This window comes from Coturnix japonica, chromosome 1 (assembly GCF_001577835.2).
Source record: "Coturnix japonica isolate 7356 chromosome 1, Coturnix japonica 2.1, whole genome shotgun sequence".
NCBI lineage: Eukaryota > Metazoa > Chordata > Aves > Galliformes > Phasianidae > Coturnix > Coturnix japonica.
In genome coordinates this window covers 112,743,368-112,761,171 of record NC_029516.1, presented here as the reverse complement: position 1 = coordinate 112,761,171, position 17,804 = coordinate 112,743,368, and the positions used below count along the sequence as shown (strand labels likewise).

At 42.2% G+C, this 17,804-nt stretch overlaps 1 protein-coding gene across 3 annotated transcripts in view; it reads left to right on the top strand.

Annotated features, from left to right (window-relative positions):
• The window catches only part of TBL1X (transducin beta like 1 X-linked), a 182,174-nt gene extending 179,611 nt beyond the window's left edge, over positions 1-2,563 (top strand). For all 3 annotated transcript variants that reach the window (XM_015886828.2, XM_015886836.2, XM_015886818.2), the window contains 2 exons: positions 1,117-1,244; positions 2,368-2,563. In XM_015886828.2, coding sequence (XP_015742314.1) covers positions 1,117-1,244; positions 2,368-2,548 — 309 coding nt within the window. In that variant the 3' untranslated portion in view covers positions 2,549-2,563. The remainder of the gene's footprint in view (positions 1-1,116; positions 1,245-2,367) is intronic.
• Positions 2,564-17,804: the final 15,241 nt, after the last annotated feature.

Below are 17,804 nucleotides of genomic sequence, written 5' to 3'. Positions count from 1 at the left end.
AGCAGTATTGCAGTAACCAGTGTTACTCTACGTACACATTCTGACCCACAGAATCACAGAATGACCCGGGTTGGAAGGGACCTCAAGGATCATGTAGTTCCAACCCCCCTGCCTGGCAGGGCCACCAAACATACACATTTACTACGCATCAGGTTGCCCAGGGCCCCGGTCCAACCCTGGTCTTGAACACCTCCAAGGACGGGGGCATCCACAACCTCCCTGGGCAAGCCTGTTCCAGGGACATAACCACTCTCCTAGTAAAGAACTTCCCCTGACATCCAACCTGACCCAGTGGTCAGAATGACCCAGTTCCATACTGTGTTTTAAAAGTCACTGTGGTTGCTGGTACCAGTTCAAATTTCTGGCTGAATCTGGCACAAGTGTGAGTGGTTTGCTATCACTGGCCTGGCCAAAGGTCTCTAACACTCCTTCACTGATAGAGATGGCAAATCCCTTTCAGGCAATTTTTATTCTTCCTTTGGAAGCAAGTCCTTTCCTCAGTTATCTGAAGAAAGGATTTACTAAGTTAACTGCTGTATGTACTGTATGTTGTTTATCTTGTATTTAACTGTTTGGCTATGCAGCACTGCATACATAACTGATTTTCTTCCATCGTCCATACTGTTAAAAATACCAGGAAAACAAAAAAAAAAAAAAAAACAAATGGGGTTTAGGAAGGAAAGGGAAACCTGACTTGGCTGTTGGGAAAATTGCTACATTCTAGACTGTTATAAAAGAGTTACTCATTCTGTAAGATGACTGCTGTTGTGCTCTGTGACTGAAACTGCAAGTTGAACTTCTCTGACGTAAGAATAACTTCAGATTCTATATGAAAATACATGCATTGGCAAGTGGCATTATAGGCGAGCTACTCAGTTCTTCTGATCGATTAAGTGCTATTAAATGTGTGGCACTTTTCCCTCATGGGACTATTCTGACATCATAGGTGTCAAACAGCTGTTTTAATAAACTCAAATTAAGATATATTTGTATGTATGTGTGTGTGTCTGGATACTAAATAAACAAACAACAAGAATAACATGGAGAGAACCGAATAATTCAACTGAGATTTTTAATGTTGCTGTTTCTACCCCTTCACAATTGCTCTGAACGTAGATTTGGAGTATGAAGCAAGATACCTGTGTACATGACCTTCAAGCTCACAGCAAAGAGATTTATACTATCAAATGGAGTCCTACGGGACCAGGAACAAATAATCCAAATGCCAACATCATGTTAGCAAGGTAAAAATACATCTCTTTCTATTGCCTGCCAAAGGAGAAGAATCGTTGTTTGACATGTAACTCCGGTGTTACCTTGGCTGTCAGTCTTCCTGTTTACAATTCTAATAAGCCATCTGCTGAATAAAGTGCACAGTACCTGCACTTCTAATCAGGGGGATGGATACAATAGGCAGATGAATTATATCTGAAAGATGTAAAAGAAGAAGAGTTGAGTCATAGGATATTTTAACTTTTCGGTTATCTCATTAAAATAAAATGATTGTAAGTGTGGCACTGTACCTTCATATCCAGCATCTGGTTGTTACGAGTGCATGTCTTAATGAAACAGATGGCAGCCCGTTAAGCCAGTCAGAGTGTGTTCTAACAAGGGTGTGCAATTCACCTGGGCAGATACTGACTGTTTTTGAAGTGTTGTTAATTAATGGATAATGCCTCAAAATTCTACTTAAAATCAGTTTCAAAATTCTTCTGTGAGTTTAGGAAACGTATTCACTTGTTAAGGGTTAGTACCATGGGATTATCAAGTCAGCTCATGATGTTTTCAATTTGCGGGAAAGGAATTGCACTGGTTGTTTTATGTTATTTTGGCTCCTCAGTCTGATAGTGAACATGGAAGAACTTGGCTTTCTTGGAGCTGTTCTTCTAATATAATTTTTAGTACCAGTTATTTCCCTTGCCTTTCTCCAGGCCCATAGCTGGGGATTTGGATGATCTATAGCAACAACAACAAACAGCACTGAGACAAAACAGAAGAATCCACAATTCTAGAGATTGCAGAATCTTAAGGCAAATTTCTCTAAGATTTCCCTAGACAGTTACCATTAATGGCAATGTGCATTTTACCTTCCTGGATAACATCAGGTGGAATCTAAGAGGAGCTTGGCCTTCCTTAGGCTGGGGTCTACATGTGAGAATTCAGTTCTGTGGGTGCAGTCCTTGTTATGGAGAATGTACAAGTGTTAAATGTTTTGCTTTTCTGTTTGAAAAATCATTTTCTGCTCAGCAAGAAAAAAAAAAAACAAAAAAACCCTCTTGGTATTCTTTTCAAACATTTACAGTATCAAACTACAAATGGATTAACACCCAAACTAAGACATGCTTTGTGTTTGAATGCTTCCTGTAGTGCTTCATTTGATTCCACTGTTCGGCTGTGGGACGTTGACCGAGGTGTCTGCATCCATACATTAACAAAGCATCAAGAACCTGTGTACAGTGTAGCTTTCAGTCCTGATGGAAAATATCTAGCCAGTGGGTCCTTTGACAAATGTGTCCATATATGGAATACTTCAGGTACTGTTATTTGATTCATTTGAAGCACATCTGTTTTGGGTGACACGTTAATAGCAAAAGTTTAAATGGAAAATATATATGCTTCTGCAATGATAGGATTAGCCTGATTGTACTGGCTGATAGAAATCCCAGTATAACAGTTGTGTCACTAGAAATAAGTGATAGTGGTATTTAGTAACAAGGTGAGTTCAGTTGTGAATCTGATGCACCTGGCTTATCCTTTGTGGTGATGAGATGAGGGCTACAAGGGGAATACAGACTAAGGATTGGAGATACTCCAGAGAAAAGTGGAGGATTTGGAGTTTTTTCTTCCTAGAAGCCAAGAGTGTGTTCTGTCCCCTTGTGTACTGGAAGCAAGCTAAAATTGCTGGGTTTGGCATTCATGTCCACACAGCTCTCTTCCTTAACTGTTTGGTGATCTGTATATGCTTAGAAACTGTGGAAGTTCTGTTACTTGGTTCTACGCAAGGAGATGTATATTGCCGTTACTAGTGTTTGATGATACTGTCGTTGGGTGCATATGGATCTCGAGTTGGTCTTGCTTGCTCATGTATCTTATTGGTCTATCACGGGTGCCATACATTTCTATAGCAGTATTCGGCGATGTGAGTTTTTTTGTGTTTGAATATAGTATTGCTCGTTAAGAGGCGAGCGTGAATTAAGCTTAGTATTAGTAAAACGGTTTGAGGAGGTGAAGTTATTTCCTCAGCCTTTAATCTTGCGCGACGAGGTCCTTGCGATGCGTTGGCTGGCAGTTGAGAGAATGCTGGACTCAATGAAGTCAGAGTGGTGTGGGTTTATAGTATGTCGTTATGTGTATTGCTGTCTACCGAGCTCGTTTGTCTTCAGCTATCAAAGTCCTAGTTTCTTATTACTGATTCATGCAGGTTTGTCGTGTACATATAGTATGTGAGCTGGGTTTACTTTATTCAGTCAGGGTCTATATTGTATGATAGCTGCCCAGCCACTACCACGCATGTGTCTTTTCTCTGTAATGGTTGTGTGCGCACAAAGAGAAAAAGGAAGGATGACGTTTTCTGTGTTTTGATACGTTTGCTTATTGCTCTTCTTGCTTTGGTTTAGAGTGGAGACTCTATTTTACGGATAGCTACGATGGCAGACCGAGGCATCTTTTTGGTAAGTCTGCTGCGTAAGTGTGTCTAGTGATGTTGAGGTACAAATTGGAGAGGGCATAGCGGTCATTCAGATGGATCGGTAGAGATCCGTTACACATTGTGATTTAATTGTTGGGTGCGAAACGTTTTGACTCTGCATGGAGATGAGTTCGTGTCAAGTTGTTAAAGAGACGTATCGGTGTCTCACTCATTGCTTGTCCGTTTCTGTGATAGTTGGGCGTCAATGTGTGTAAAACAAGCTCCGAGACATTGGAATCTGAAGGTTTAGTCTTCTGTTTGTGAGTATAGATAGAACTTGTGCTCCTGCTTGAAAGTTGCTGTAGTAACTAGGAAGGTGTATATGTTTGTTGAAAATGAGTCGAGAGCGTGTTGCTTAGTGCGAATGTTGGGCGTTGAGAGTAATTGTCCAAAGGATGGGAATTTAGATTTTTTATCAATACAGACTTGATAAGAATGGCGGTGTGGTGGTGTGTACTACGATTATTGTTATTTAAATTGTCGAGGTGTTTGTAGATGGATTGAGTTCACATGCCAGTCAACTCTGAAAGTTGATTTGGGGCTTTTTTCTTAATTTTTACCCCACAAGAAGAATGTACCTTTAAATAGTTGTATATCCGCAGTTTAGTTTTGCAGTTTTTGCATACGCATTGACTGTCCCAGTGCAGAGTTTTCCTTGGCCCATGCTGAAAGGAAGAGCTATTGTTGGCTTGAAAAAACTGATGTTATTCGGAGTGTTTACAGTGGATAGTTGTTTTTTATTGTTAGTTTTTTTGAGTATTTTTGTGGTTATGTTAAGAATATGTTCAGTTTATACAGTTGATGCGCTGCTGTGTAAGGACACATGGATGCATAACCATGCTCTACCATACCAACCGAATGAAATGGTGATCTTTTGCTTTTCTGTTTCAGGGTATTTGCTGTTAGTCTGTGTTGCGAATGTTTAACCGCTATACTGTAGAGCAGTATTTTTCCACTGTTTTTAATGAAGGGCACACAGAGAACACGATTCAGTTACTTGAGTTGTATCATTTGAACTGGAGCCATGCCTGCTTCCAATAGCTGCTCCAAATGGGCGCTTGTCTGTTCCATGTCCTGTGTCATGCCTGACCAGCCTGTGCATATATTTTGGGTCTACTTCAAAAACTGAAGGGTTTAAGCAACTAAATAGAGCCTATAGTTCTGCAGGGGACATGTCATCAAAATGCTTGTTTGTTATTCAGCGCAGTCCCAGCTGAGTCTTCAGTGTATGTGTTTTCCACTTCTGTTTTATCCCTTGCTTGTGTGCATGTAAACAGGTACTTGAGACAGACTGATTTGAAGCCTGGGAGTATAGCACACAGCTGGCTGATCAACCTGTTACTGGGCCGTATATAAGTAGGAATTCCAAATAACTTTCAAAAATGTTCCTTAATCCTGAGTGTTTTTTCTCTAGGTTTGTGTTCTAGATCTGCGGAAGTAAAAGTGAAGTTTTAGAAGAAATTTCAAATGGACCAGCAGTGAATGTGGGGAGAAGCACTCTTCAAAACTATTCTTAACAGCTCCAGAACTGTACGAACTTGAACAAAGTTAGAGTGTACTGTGAAACCAACTCTCCCTGGCCACAGGTGTCTAATATTTTGTCCGTAACCTTCATCAAGGAGTAAAAACACAGTCACTTCAGAGGGGGAGGGAATGGTTTCCACCTGGAATGTTCAGCCTTGGAAGCATGAAGCCACCAGCTATAGGCATTGCACTGTTTGGTTTGCGTCTGAGAACTTGCTCTGATGGCTGGGAAAAAAAAAAAAAAAGAAAAGAAAAAAAAAAAAAGCTGTGCCAAAAAAAAAAAAAAAAATTAATAAAAAAAAGAAAAAAAAAAAGAAAAATGCTGTGATAAACCAAAAGGGAAAAAAAAAAAAAATCCTCCTCCATGCGGTGTTGTATTTTTTTCCTTCCAATTTGGACACTACAGTTGCTCTCCCAAAGGACGTTCAAAGACCAGTTTGTACTGATGAAATGCTCGACTTTGTAATCACAACACTTTCTATTTTCTAGACTACTTTTTTTTGTTCAGTGGTTTTTCTATCAGCTGGAATATTACAGCCTGGAGGATCCCAGGCTTAGGATGAACTTTTGTTGTTTTCCTTTTATTTCTCCCTTCCGCTCCCAACTTCTCCTTCCTTTCTTTTCTCCTTTTTCTTCTTGCCCATTTCTTGTTTCTTTTTCCCCTGTATGCCCATAGTAGATGTAGCCAGGTGGACATGACAATGAAAATTTTTGACAGACTGCTTCTCCTCTCTTCTCTGTTTCTTTTCCTTTCTTTCTCTCCGTTTAAAAGAAAAAGAATCCTCCATGCTTCAGATCTTAGCGTCTCAAGGGCACTTTCAGCAAATTGTGTAATAAGTGCTTTATATAAGAATGCAGTGCTGGGGATGTCTTTTAACAGAAAGAACCCAGTGTATTTTTGGAAAAATAATAATATTAATAATATTTTTTATGTTGAACACAGTTTTAAAAGCTGAAAATGGCCACCAAATATAAACCAGTTGTGTAATTCAAGGAAAAAGAATGACAGAATCCGAGGAACATGAAAGGTGCAGTATCCTTTTTGTCTTCTCCCTCAGAAAGTGCTGTAAGGCCAAACGCCATCTGATAACATAATGCCAGTCATTTACTAAGAGACCTCTTCCAGCAGCCGGAGATTTATAAGTCTCTTTCCACTTTTTGTGGCTGTTCAATGATTTACACTTATTAAAAGGAATTTGTAGGTTTGAGAACAGGAATAGAACATTCGGTTTCATCAGTACGTGTTTTTGTTTATCCTCAGTAACATGGAGAAAACAATTGTCCATCTTCTTTCCTCAAGAGGCAGTTCAGATTTCATACAACCATATGTTTGGCTGCCTGTGGCCTCATTGGACAGTGCTGTCCTCCACTATTCTTGGTATTCATCCCATCAGCTGTTTCTATTCCAGTAAGTCAGTGACTTAATGGGACCAACTTGACCAAGATACATTGTCTGTGGATGTCGGTGTTGAAGAATGGACTCTTGCCACACTCCTGACCATCTGTGGTCGGCATATGCCTAAAATCAGGCTCTTCTGGTGCATCTGGCAGTGCATCACCCTCTGCCTTGTGTGTTCTCCAAGTGAAAAGAAAAGCTCTAGGTCTGCAGATGGAGGGTCGCTGTCTGTCCAGACAGGTTTAGCTTTGAGTGATGCTCAGAAGACAACATAGAACTCTCAATTTTGTGAGGATGTGATAATATATAAACTACTTCTTAGCATATATATCACAATAAAGTTATAGTGGGCAAAATGATCAGAACGACAATAAAGACATCCGAAGTACCACCTACCCAGTTTGGACGTGATTTCCTTACTGCCAGCTAGACATCTGCAGATAAAGATTTATTTACTGTAGGAGCAAATGATGGATGCAGAGAAGGTACAGGAAAGCCAAAGGCAGAGCTTACTGGAAGCAGTTTAAATGCTGAGGCAGCCTTGGGGTGGAGGCTGTGTTATTCAGACAGACCTTCAGAACTGCCTGAATTGAGCTGCTATCCTCCCTAGCCTGCGGGCGAGGTAAGGGTTTGTAGGACAGATAAAAGGAAACTGAGAACCCCCTGAAAATCACACAGCACATTCCCACCCGAAGTTGCTATTTCTGCAATGCAGAATCTGTCCTTTGATTTGACCACAGCTGCTGAAGTGATGATTTGATCTGAGCAAAACTCAAACCAGAGCTTTGATACTGAACTGGTGGTGCAGGATCCACTGGGCATCACAGCATCGCGGAATTTGTATTTCCTTTCTTTCTCTCGTATTTTCCTCTCTTTATACTTAAATCTTTACAGTATCGGAGTCCTTTCCCTGGAACCAGCTGCTTCCAGCTGCAGGTGCTTTTCTTAAAGATACGTATTTGGAAAGGAGAAAATAAGCACCTGCAAAAAGTGCTAATTAGTCTGAGGGGAAAGCAGCTGTACGGCATTTTGATTATTAATTATGATGAGGCTTGCTTATCAATTCCATCAGAGAACAGGGCACTGGATGGTACTGAGGATTATCTTCAGTGTCAAATTTGTCCCTGTGTAGTTTGTAGATTCCTGTTCCAAGAGCGTGGCCGTAGCTGATGACGTGACAGCTTCGCACTGCTTTATGGCAACTTACATGCTCCTACTGCTAATTCACTATTTAGAAAAGAGTACTTATTAGAAGAGAGACTTGAATTTGAATATGAAGGCTTTAAGTGGTTTTCTAAAGCACGGTTGTGTTGATGCTTGGAGAAGAATCATTGCGTGTTCATGGTTAACTTCCTGAGCTGCTTTTGGGTGGCATTTCTGAGAATATCACACCTGTCTGCAGGCAGCTGAGGGCAGAGTGGATGGGGCCCTGGGCTGGCTCTCATTGCCCTTGTGCAGTGCTTGAATTCAGCCAGGCCTCGGGATTCAAAGACATGGGCTTTCTCAATCTGAGTTTGGCTGTGCCACTTGGCTGCCTCCTTGCGCAGCCTGAGTTCTGTACTTGTTCCAGAAATAGGTACTGTAGATACTGTAGATACCTCAGCAGTGTCAACAGCGTGAGCTTCTTGTTTCTTTTTCCTTTTTGCAAAGTGCTGGTGAGAATGGCGTCTTTCCTCTGCCAGTCTGCGGGGAGTTAAGAAGCCAAGAGAAACAAAATTCTGATATGAGTAGGTCTGCAAAGCCTCCTTGTGAGGGAGGCTGCTCTTCTGGGAATTCTCTGGAGAAACCATCAGATTGGCAAGCACCATGTCGGACCAGCTAACAAAACTTTCTTCCCTTCCCGAAAGACTGGGAAGATCCTCTGAGATAATGCAGTCAGTCTTTTTCAGATGAAATGAGTGTTGAGACTAAGGAGGGCTAAAGACGTAGTTGTGAAGGATAATCCTGTCCCAGCAGGCTGGTGTCTCTGGGACACAGGCAGTGGGAAGGCTTCTCCAGCCTTCAGTTCAAGGCAAAATCTAAACCTAAGCCTTCAGGACTGCCCTCGTGGCAGCTCTCACTTTCCTCTGTTGCTGCAGGGACATCCTTAGGCTAACACTGCCATTTTGCGACTGCCCCTGGGACAGAATAGCGTGAAACAGCAGACTTGAGCAATGTTCTCGTACAGTATTTTTGGATTTTGTTAAACAATAGTTTACATAGTTGCTGTAGCGAGAGAGAATTAAGAAAATACAAAATCCACCGAAGTGACCGAACAGGACTGTGGAACCATCAAGGAGCTCCCTGGATTTCTGTCATTGCTGGCTGTCTGGAACTGGCCTTGAAGTGGAAAAAAACAATTTATTTGTGAAAAACCTCTCCGCTCTGTGGGCTAGAAGGATACTGGATCTTTTATGTAGAAAACACTGGGTCCCTTATGGGGCACTAACGGGCCTGACTTACAGGGTTATACACACATTAACCCCATGCTACATCTTAGAAATTTCCTTTTAATTTGTTTAAAAAGAAAAAAATGAGAAAAAAATAGCTAATTTTAGAGCCAAGTGAAGTGCACTTTGTCAAATGTAAGGGTCTGCTTTGTTTTTGGGTTTCTTTTTTCTTTTTCCCTCCTTAATTTTTCCTCCTTTTTTTTCCTCCTTCTGCCTTTTTAAAAGATGTGGTTCTTCGTCAATTGCAGAAATGTTCTTTCAGCCACTCACTGAAATCCTGAATTCTGGCTTCTGCAGTTTTTATTGTCTGTGTCAGACTTGCAGCCAGACTTGGTTCTCATTTCAGCATTTCCCAGGTTCTGTTGAAACAACATCAACCCTTATTTTGTTTCTCCCCCACCCACACTTTCTTCAAATTCACCTTGTGTATTGTAGCTCATTTGTTTTAAGGAGAGAATCAACAGATCATATTCAGTGTCTTGAATAAATTGCTATATTTTGATATTAGAGAATTCTGTGCGTGTTGTTCCTTATTCTTTCCTGGCTGTTTTGTATTCCGTGCTTAAGAGCTGGGGTTGGGTGACGGAATTGTTCACTTTTATTTTCCCCCATTGATGAGCTTTTGGAACCCCTGTGGCAAGCCAAGAGCTTCTCTGCTGGCCTGGGCATCACAGCACCAGTGTCTCAAAGACGCAGTGGGGTTTCTGAGCTTTAACAGCATGTATGTGTGATTTGTAGCTGGGTTTTACTCCACAAAATGGGACCCACAGTGCGTGTGGGATCTTTGCTTTGTGACCATGTACCTCAAAGACCACTTTCCTAAGCTAAGGCTTAAAGATTGTCAAGAGCCTTCAAAAGGAATTAGTGCAAAGACCAAAGATAGTCTAATAAATCACAATATCCAATTTTTAGGTATTTAAGAACTTGATGTGAAATGTTTGGGACAAGTCAGCTGTTAGAAAACCCTGTCTGATGATAATCATAGAATCACAGAATGGTTTGGTTTGGAAGGGACCTCACAGCCCACCCAGCCCCAACCCTCGCTGTGGGCAGGGTTACCCCCCCAGCTCAGGCTGCCCAGGGCCCCATCCAACCTGGCCTTGAGCACCTCCTCCTCTAGGAAGCTGTACCAGTGCCTCATTGCCCTCTGAAGAAAGAATTCCCTCCTAACATCTTACTTAAATCTACTCTTAGTTAAAAACCGCTCCCCCTTGTCCTATCACCATGCTCTCTGACAAAGAGTCTCCAGCTGTCCCATAGGCCCTTTAGGTACTGAAGGGCCGCTGTAAGGTCTCACCAGAGCCTTTTCTCTAGACTCTCCCCTAGGCAGGATCAGCATATTATCATGCTATCAAATACCCAGGAAAGAGAAAATAATGCCATTTTTGTCTCAGTTTATGCCCTGAAGTTTGTCCAGCATTAATATACAATGAATTCCCTATAAGTGTGCGAGTTGAAAGCAGCCGAACAAATGCATTCAGCTCTCACAAGACCACAAACCACCAGAGGTCTATCACAGCAGCTTCTCAAAGGAATGCAGGAGCTAGGGGAAAAGGAGAGAGACACTGGAGGACTTAAGCTTTAACACAGCACCATGTAAACGCTGCTGCTTTACCTGTTCCTTAATAAATCCTATGCTGTACTCTTACTTGTAGTCACATAATTTGCAGTCACGTTCCAAGAAAATGGACTACTGTCAAACTAAACCTGAAGTTTACTTTATTTATCCTATAAATATTTACTTAGCCTGTAGACTACTTGACAAGTAACACTTGAAGCACTGAGCAGTCCCAAGCATTTGCTTCTCATTCCTGTCAGAGGGCAACACAATAAAAGGGTATTTGTTAAACCTGTTCTGGGAAGGTGCAATATTGCAGCATTGCGCTCAAAACCACTTCCCTGCCATCTTTCTATACATCATGTCCCATAAAGGGAAGATCAGTGTCATCCATTACAAGCCCACACACATTCATATTGAAGCTCCATGCTCCAAAAAGCAGTATTTTAAGCTTTGAAGTCTCTTAAGTGAATAAATGACTCACTTGGCAAGGAATTCATCATTCTCGCTGACTCTTTTCCCAACAGGAAGGAAGATCTTGGCTTCCTTAGAGATAGTTTTTTCTACTTCCTTTTGAATACATTCACAAAACCCAAAGAATACGAAACCTAACAACCACAGGAAAGCAGCTATCGCCTCTTTTCCTGCTGCAAGGCCTAACATCTTCTGCCTTCATAGGAGAAGCCTTGACTTCACCGTGTGAATCATCAGTATTTACCTCAGTACAGAGGACTGAGGAAGGATTCTGCTCACCTCTTTCCAAGTCCTTCCCATTACAAACTGGGACTAAAAGTGGCATCTCTGTCCTTTGTGACTGTGATTCATCACAGGAAATAAAAGGTTTAACAGATGTGAGAAGGGCTTTAGCTGAGAAGAAGTGGTGTCCTGCTGTTCAAAACCAGAGTTATTTCCCCGTGCTTCTTTATGTCAATTGAACCAACAGAGAATTGTGTCCCTGCACACAGTGTTGTTGTTCCTGAACAACTCTCAATAGCATCTTAGGGGGAAAGACAGAAAGGTCAAACCCTTAGAAGGGCTTTTGAGGCTTTCTGTAATCCATGCAGCTGTGGTGTTGTGCCAGAGGGACTGCAAGAGATATCACTGCTGAGAATACCTTCAGTGTCTCCTCTGGCTGTGTCTGGGACCACTGGTTCCTGAGAAGGCCAGAAATCTGATAGGATAAGTCCACAGTGTGATGCCATCACTCTGGTAAGTCCTGGAAAGCAGCTGTTGGTCAGCTTCTTTCCTACAGATGGTTTGGGGAGAGTTCTGACCATTTAAAGGCCAAAAAAATAACCACATCTGATCACTCACTCAGATGCCTTTCTTCATGGAAGAGGACACAGGCAGACAGCCTATGGAACAGTCAGGCCACACAGACACCCGCTGTTATCCATAGCCACATTAAAGGGCCAGATCTCATGACTTAGTCAGGCAATACCAATCAGAGCAATTAAAAGTCAAACCTTCATAATTCTCCTGAGAGAATGGTGCTCTTACTTGGGCCTGTTTCAGCATGGAGACATTCTTGAAGACTGAGGTAAGTTCTACAGCACTCTCCTCACATTCAAGATCGGCCTGTGACACAGAAAGATCCAGGTGTAGTTCAGGTGTGTTAGGTGTAGTTTGTCCAAATGCAGGTCTTGTCATGGGAACAGGCAACATTTCACATCACTGCAGAAGTCCCCAAGGGTCTTCCTGAGACTGGCAAAGCTGATGGGAGATGGATTGCATACATCACTGAAGACCTCTTACCAACAAAGAAACATGGCCATAGCAAACAAAAACCCCAGGAATGAAACCAAAGCAAACAAAAAACCACCCTGGCACTGGAGAACAGCCCTGAAAAAATGCCAAGGAGACAAAGTAGCGACAACCTAATGAGAAAATGTTGCTGCTTTTGAAGAACAACTGAAAGGACTGTTAGAAAGTGTCATTCTAATGAAGAATGTAAGATTGGCAAACAGAAGCTTCGCTGATCATTTCTGTCCAGTCTTCTCCTTGTTGTTTTTTAATAAACGTTATCAACACTTGGGGGAGAAGCACCAAAAGACATCTGCCAAGAAATGTAACTCGTAGCTCAGCCACCACCAGAAATGATGATACTGCAATGTTAAAAACCAAGGAGAACTCATCTGTGTATCTCTGTGTGAGTGCATTGCAGACATACGTGCAGTCTGTGGAGCTGTGCCTGAGTGTTTCTCATCTTCTCTCACACATCTCTGCAGGACCAGGACAAGAAGTAATCCTGCAGTTGTTTGGAATCTCACCTGGGATAAAACAAATGCAGGAAGCTCGTGTCTACTCTGTGTTATCTTAATAAAGTACACAGAAACAAAGCATAGAGCTCTTGTCAGCCAGTAATGCAGCGAGACACGCAAAATGAAAAGCAGACACATTTTTTAGCTAAAAATACCAGAATAACAACAATGAATTACAGTCAGCGTACTGAAATGTAACTGCGGCAGCACTGCTACTCTAACACAGCACTTCACATAAAACCTTTCTACTTCACCATGATAAGATACTCTTTCGCCCTGTGCCGTGCTGCATTTAGGTAGAGTGTTGCATGTGAAGTGTCCCCGTGGTTAGGCTGGATCAGGGCCATACATGTGCGAGTGCAGGGGCCGTGTACCTACCTGTGAAAACAGAGCTTTTCCCAACCAGCCTGTGTGACACAGACCATCCAGAGGTACTTACAGCTCGTGTACTTCTGGGCTCCTTGCAGTATGAGGGTTATGTATGTCCTTGTATCATGAAGACCAAAGTCTGTATTTGCTATAATTGATACCAGAAGATGAAGCTACACACCAGTCCCATAGAATCTGGAGGTCTGAGAGGCTGTGTTTGGGAGAAAACAGTTGGAGCTTTTTTTCCCACTCTGTACCAATACAGATAATATCCCTCAGGGTGCCATAATAGAAATGCCGGCTGTACAGTTCCAGAGCCAATAGCCTTGTGGTCAGAACCCTGAGCACAGAGCCGGCACTGTGCCAGGCAGCCAAATGCTCCCTGGACTCCCACCACATGAAACAAAGGAGCAAGGAGTCATAGAATCATAGAATCATAAAGGCTGGGAAAGAGCACTAAGATCATCTAGTCTAACTGTCAACCCATTCCCATCATGCCCACTAACCATGTCCCTAAATGCCACATCTATGCTTTTCTTGAGCACCTCTGGAAATGGTGATTCCACTGCTTTCCTGGACAGGAAACCTCTTTTATCACTGTTACCTGTGTGAAGAGATGGACCCCCACAACCTCCTTTCAGGTTGTTGTAGAGAGCAATAAGGTCTCCCCTGAACCTCCTCTTCTCTAGACTGAACAATCCCAGTTCCCTCAGATGCTCCTCATAAGACTTGTGCTCCAGATCCTTCACAGCTTCACTGCTCTTCTCTGGACATGCTCCAGTCACAATGTCTTTCTTTTAGCGTTGTTTTTAAAGAACAACCAATTTCTTCTATGCGGGTTTCATAGGGCAAATTTAACCATTGCCACTTTTTATTTAGATTAAGATCACCCTACACTCATATTCATAAATATAAATAACAGGATGATTTTTCACTGAGAGGGGCAGAGAAACACGCCAACATACACATTTATTGTAAACCACAGTTTCTAACCAGTGCAGACCCACATTTAAAGCAGGAATTCCCTTTGTTTCCTGAGATGACAGCCATTGCACGAAGTAAACAAACACACTCCCACAAGTTAATCAGTCTCCACAGTCTTGAAAAGGCTTTGATTGGAAAGTGCTAACAGTGCTCCAGGCTCAGAAAAGATACCACAGACTTCTTTAATTTCCATTATACCTGGCCAAGAGACCTAACTGTGGCTTTGCATCACAGATGGGATGGAGCTGGAGGGGACCTTGGCAGGTCACCTGGTGAGCCTTTGCCCCAGCCCAAGACCATAAGATATGACCTGCTGACCAGGCCCACGTGCATCCAGCTCTTGACTCCAAGTCAAGGACTGAGTAAAGGGCACCCAGGCAGCTCCTGCGAAATACCTGGAGCTGGGTTAAGGGTGCAGACTGTTTTTAGAAGGGCAACACAGTCTCATCCAGTAACAATGGGTTTCCACCACCCCTTCATTGCCCTTAACCCCCCCAAGTAAAATTGTTTTCATACAGAATGCTAAAGCTCTTCCTTATTCACAACTGGCTTTTAAAGCAGAACGTGTCCCTTGTCTATCCACAATGATTTTAACCTGCTTGAGCAAACAAAATGGAAACATGAATTCAAAAGAGTCCTGTGCAGTTCTGTGTGTAAAAGAAGTTCCATTCTGCTCTCCACAGCTTTTCCAGAAATGCATGTAATGAGAAACTCCCAGCTGGGGGGAGATTGAGGATCTGCTGGGGGACAAAAGCAATCACTTAGACTGTTACTCAGTCTTTGCTAAGTATCTGCAAAATGCTTCACACTGTGGCCAAACTCTATAGCTGCAGTAGATCCCATCATGCTTGATAGTGATTGAAATAACTTTCAGTGATCGTAAAAGAAGCCTCGCAGCTTTTTATGGGTGAGACTTCTGTCTGCAAAACCCTAATCTTATCTGGACATTACCCAGAACACATCACTTAACATCATAGAGTGTCTTCGTTTCAGCAGGATTGCTCATTTCATCTTAATCAGAAGCTAACTCGCTCTGGATGGAGGAAAGGGAAAGCTGGGACACTTTCACTCTGAAGTGTTTTTTGCTTGTTTCCTCATGATGCACAGTTACCTGGAATTCTTCATATTATCCACAGTCTTTATTCAGTTCAAAAAAACATGTCCTGTGTAAACTCCGGCACAAGCTGCATTCCTATTTCCTACACATTTAAGCTACTCTGACTATCATTCACTTCAGTTCCTGGCTCTCATCTCACCAAACTCCAGCTCCAACTCCATGGGTTGCTCTCATGTTGTTCCAGTTTCCCAGATACATGTTTAGTTGTGTTTTTTTTCTAAAACTAAGGGTGTGACAGTTGTTTGGGCACAAAGGTTCCCAACCGTAATATAGACAGCCAACAGAAACTGATTTCTAGGAGCCCTTTAATGTAGTTTTGCATTTTTAAGTGTAACTCTTCCTGTACAAGTTGCATTTTCTGAAAGACAAAATAAGATACACATAGGCTTGGCCATGCAGTCCTGGAGAAGCAGATACAGCTAACAACATTTTGGAGTCACCAAACAATGACATGTATTACTGCCCCAATAAACAGAACTGGCCTGAACACATATGGGTATGGGCCTTATCCCATACTAACTGGAGATGTAAAACACACAAGGCACTGAAGGAGTCCAGCAGAGTTATTTTGTTTCATCACCCACTAACCACAAAATAATCACTCCTACAAAACACGGAGCAGCCTGACCATTTCCAGGGCTCTAAACATGTCCTTCTATATGTTTGGATGCCACCTTCACATCTTACCGACGTTTCCTCTGTGTTGCACAAATTTACACAGTTCCACAGCTGAGCTCACTTATTTCCTTCTGCCTTTCAGCCCTTGCTCTGATGATGCCATCATTTGCAAAGCATCTTCTGAGGGCTTTCAATCATACAGCACACAGAAACATGTCCCTGCGCCTGTTGGCACTCCCCATAGACTGTGCTGTGTGAGTTCATGGCCCAGCAAGCAGGACCTTGCTGTATGACATGCTGAAACAAACCTAGGGGACAAGGGAAGAGTACCTGAGAACACGGTCTAAATCATGAGGTTGTGAAAGGTCTGGAGATGGTCACAATATTTTTCTTTCTTGGTTGGGGTGGCTGGGTTTCTTTTCTAGGACTCTTTCAGTCTTGTGTAGTATAAGCAAGCAGTGGTTGGAAGAGCTAGAAATGCCTACTATTGTTAGCTGTGCGGTACAGAGTGCTCTGTTTTGCTTTGGTCTTTTGTTCTGAGTGACGTTTCTGTCACTCAATGAATTTTCTCAGCTTTTGAATACCTAGCTTAAATACCTACAGAGTTAACTCTCTGAATGCTTGGAAGTTTGTTTAGTAGGGTCAAGTGAGTAAACCAACGTTCCATAAACCTGACAGGATTCTTCTGGGAATATAAACCACACAGCAAAGCAGACTCAAATCAGGAGTGTTACAGGGTATGGAAGGATGCCTTTCTTTCAAGTTCTCATCTGATCTTTAAGACCTTAAAAATAACTTTTGGACAACACAGAGAATGTCTCATATATATATATGGTTGGATTTGAGAAGCTAGTTGGGAGGCAAGGAGAGTGTTAAATAGATGCAATTCAGCTGCACTTCCTTCTGGGCATAAATATCCTTTTTATGAGGTTCTACTAGCACAATTTTATTTCAGTGCACAGATTCAACTTGAAAGGAAAAAAAAATACAGCTTTTCTTCATTCAACAAACACCGGAGGGTTTTGTTGTGCTCATATATGTCCAAAATAGATATAATAAACTGAAATTGACCATCTCTCTGCTCCCAAAACATATTTCAGCTCCCAACATTTTATTAGACAGTTTCTTATCTCATTCCATATTTACTTCTCTCCTGAGTCGCACTCTGCTACATCTCTCTTCCTGCTCATAAATGGATGAGACATGATTACAGAGGGAGCTGGTCCCACAGATGGGGTGTAGTTAAGCCCATAGACTCTGCATGAATCTATTGACCTTAGTATTGACAGGATCATTCCCTTGTAATCCAAACCATATTTGAAACACAGCTTAGAAAGCAAATATTCAGGCCAGAGGCAAGCACTTCCCACATGCAGCAGAAGAAACCTGCCAGTATACTCCTATATACAGCAGCTTTGAAGCGATCCTTTGTACCATAACAAATCCAGATGCAGAAGTTAACACAATATGGTGACTATGCAGATACAGAACATCATCTACAGGAAAACTGTAAACCACAAGGCTCCTATCAGCAGAGATTACATTTAATAACCCATTTACTTGGGCTGCTGTTACAGCTATGCTGTACAGGTCGCAGTGTCTGTAGCAGTGTGCTCTCGCTGACTCTTGGAGCAGGCGCCAACAGTAAACACAGGAGGCTGGTCCACAACATAGCACAGCTAGGGGGGAAATCAGGAGGTTTACCTTGCAGGTAGATTTCAGATGGGAAGAAACAGGCAACCCTGTAAGGCTTGGAGAAGGCTTTTCTTACACTGTTATATATGAGGCAAGAACAAAGTTTGTGTGGGATTAAATCACACATGGTTGCAACTGAGCAGAGCTGATTATCATTTCATGTTA